Raw genomic sequence first — 2,736 nt, forward strand, 5'->3', positions numbered from 1 at the left:
CCCCAGCCAGGCCCAGCGCCTCCTCCAGGGGTTCCGCCCGCCTCCCTCTGCCTGCGCACCTGGGGGAGGGGAATAAGGAGACCAAGAGCTGGGGCACAGAGAGGCTGCTCTGGTCTTCAAAAGTCAGCGCCCAGCAGGGGGTCCCTGAGCGGTGCGAGGCCCCGGTGTCACCCAGACCCAGGAAGGGCAGGGAAGTGGCCTGAGGAGAAGGGGAGGCAGGTGGGTAGGGAGTGGCAGGGAGGCACCTCCCGCCAGCAGGAGCTTGGCCCGACCTCAGCATCACAGCCACTGCCACTCTCGCGCTCCAGCTGAGATCGCAGCTCGCAGGAGCACACGCCGCTGCGGCACCCTCCCTGCCCTGCTGCCAGGGGCCCTCCCCAAAGTCCTGAAGGGCCCTGGCAGGGAGGTCGGCCTTCTCCCAGTCAGCTCTGCCCAGTGCCGAGGAGGACCATGGTCCTGGTACCACGGCCACCTCCAAGGACACGGGGCTGCCGGATGGGCCCTGCTCTCCTCACCCCACTGTCTTATCGCAGAGCTGCAGGCTGTCTCCCACCTCCCAAGCCTCTTTCCTGCCCACCTGTGGCCCCAAATCACTCCCCTAGGGCCACCCCACTTTGCTCCAAGGGAAGGAGGCCCAGGCAGATGCGGACTTCTCTGGACGGGAGGCATCTGTCCTGGCCTGGCCTGGCTCCTGAAAGCTGAGCTCTGCCGCCCCCTCGAGCCGCTGGCCGGCTGTGCTGGCAGGAGCACCGGGCGGCACCCCGGCTCCCTCGCCGTCACTCAGACCAACATGTGGGATAGTCATCACTGGAGGAAGCAGCCCCCACACCCCTGGCCGGCTTCCTCCCGGCACAGCAGGGGGCTGCCCACCCGGCAGGCGGCGGTGGCATGGGACAGGCCTGGCAGAGCACCCCCGGGGCAGCAGGGTCCCACAGGCCCTGCCGAGGCCCTTCCCCCGGCCTCTGCACTCCGTTTACAATCATCATCGATTTCTCAAAATACCAAATATAAAAAAGTAGCCGACAGGATGTGGCTGCCGACAGCCAGAGCCCCTGGGAGGGGGAGGGGAGACAGGCAGGGAGCGCGCGGCGTGGCCCCCCCTCTCTGAGTGAGCCCGCTGCTCCGGCCAGGAAACCAATTTATTTTGTTTTGTCTCTGTTCTCTGAACGCGCAGCAGAGACCGGATCGGGCGGGCGGCCAAGGCTCCTGCAGCCACAGCCAAGAGAGCCGAAGGATGGGGGAGGAACCTGGGGGGAGGGGGGCGCGTGTCTCCCCCAGGCCCCAAGGGGACAGCCCCTGACAGGGAGGGAGGAAGAGCTCCATCGGGAAGGCCCTACACCAAAGCCTCCTCCTTCCCCCGCAGCCCCCAGGGCCCAAAGGGGCCTCCGCCTCACACCCAGGTGCTCCACGGGGACCACAGTCCTACCCTGGGGCCAGGCCACACTGAGGAGGGTACAGGCAGGCACTGCCTCCGGCCTCAGACCTTCTCAGAGCTTCCAGACCCTCCCAAATGAGGGCAGCCCCCCACAGCCAAATGTGCTCCTAGACACAGCCCATCCCAGCCTCTCCACGCCGGCAGAGCCCAGCCCAGTGCCAGCCTCTCCATGCCAGCAGAGCCCAGGCCGGCAGCATGCGTCCCCCTTCGCCTGCAAGCTCCTTACGAGAAACAGCCGACCTCCAACCCCTCCTGAGATGTGCTCCTGGGACTCACTCAGAGGTCCAGAGGCAACGACCCCAGCCCACATCAGCCACCACCAGGGGCGGGGGAGACTCCAGGGGAAGGGAAGGGCCACCGCTGCCAGAACATCAGGACATCAGGGGGCAGCCATGGCCCTGTCCTGCCCGCCTGGTCCACAGCCAACCTGTGGCTCCCCACACAGCACACACGACAGGAGCACCACCCGCGCCCATGGCCCCCACCCAGACCATGTACACTGCCTCCAGGGAGCCCCCAGCCACCCCGCAGAAGACACAGGAGCCCCCAGGGAGCCCCCAGCCACCCTGCAGAAGACACAGGAGCCCCCAGGGAGCCCCCAGCCACCCTGCAGAAGACACAGGAGCCCCGGGGCCTGTTCACAGGCCAGGGCCGACACAGGGGCACGGAGCCACACCCAGGTCCTTCCCCTTCACAGGCAATGATGACACACATACATTGCAGTCTTGTGTCCCAGACCCTGAAATCGCTCTTGCAGACGGGGAACAGGGCCCCAAGCCAGGACGCCCACGCAGGCCTCGGGAGCCTTGCTGCGGCCCCAACAGTGTGGCCCACCTGCAGGCAGGTCCCAGCACCCCCCAGGGCAACACCGACCCCAACGCCCAGCACCTGCTAGGCTGTGATGGACGATGCCCCACCCTGCCCAGTGGGAAAGCAGCCCCAGCCCCACCTCCTCATCAGAGCTGTCCTCCGCGTACTCATCCCCAATCCGGGCGCTCGCCACCTCTGTCCTCGGGCCAGGGCTGCCATCCTGCAGAGAGAGGGGGAAAACGGTTACTTCAGGGGATACAGGGTGCCCTTTGACCTTGCAGGGACCCCAGACCCCGGAAGCCCACCCCCACCCCAAATCTCCAAGCGGCTCCAGCCTGGCCCAGGCCTCAGCGCAAGGCCAAGAACACCCAGCTCTAAGGGGGCCTCTGGGGCTGTGGCTGGCACCCGGCACCACGGCCCTGTCCTCTACGACGGCTGGACTGCAGCCTCCCCAGCCCTCTGTCCCTAGGCTGACCGGGTCAGGCTAGACA

The 2,736-nt window shown here is 67.1% G+C and overlaps 1 protein-coding gene across 1 annotated transcript in view; it reads right to left on the bottom strand.

Annotated features, from left to right (window-relative positions):
* Positions 1-2,736, bottom strand: part of BOP1 (block of proliferation 1) — a 38,746-nt gene that overhangs the window by 12,142 nt on the left and 23,868 nt on the right. Inside the window, exon 3 of the mRNA XM_011975692.1 lies at positions 2,385-2,457. Coding sequence (XP_011831082.1) covers positions 2,385-2,457 — 73 coding nt within the window. The remainder of the gene's footprint in view (positions 1-2,384; positions 2,458-2,736) is intronic.

Source organism: Mandrillus leucophaeus, unplaced genomic scaffold, assembly GCF_000951045.1.
Source record: "Mandrillus leucophaeus isolate KB7577 unplaced genomic scaffold, Mleu.le_1.0 Scaffold158, whole genome shotgun sequence".
Taxonomy (NCBI): Eukaryota; Metazoa; Chordata; class Mammalia; order Primates; family Cercopithecidae; genus Mandrillus; species Mandrillus leucophaeus.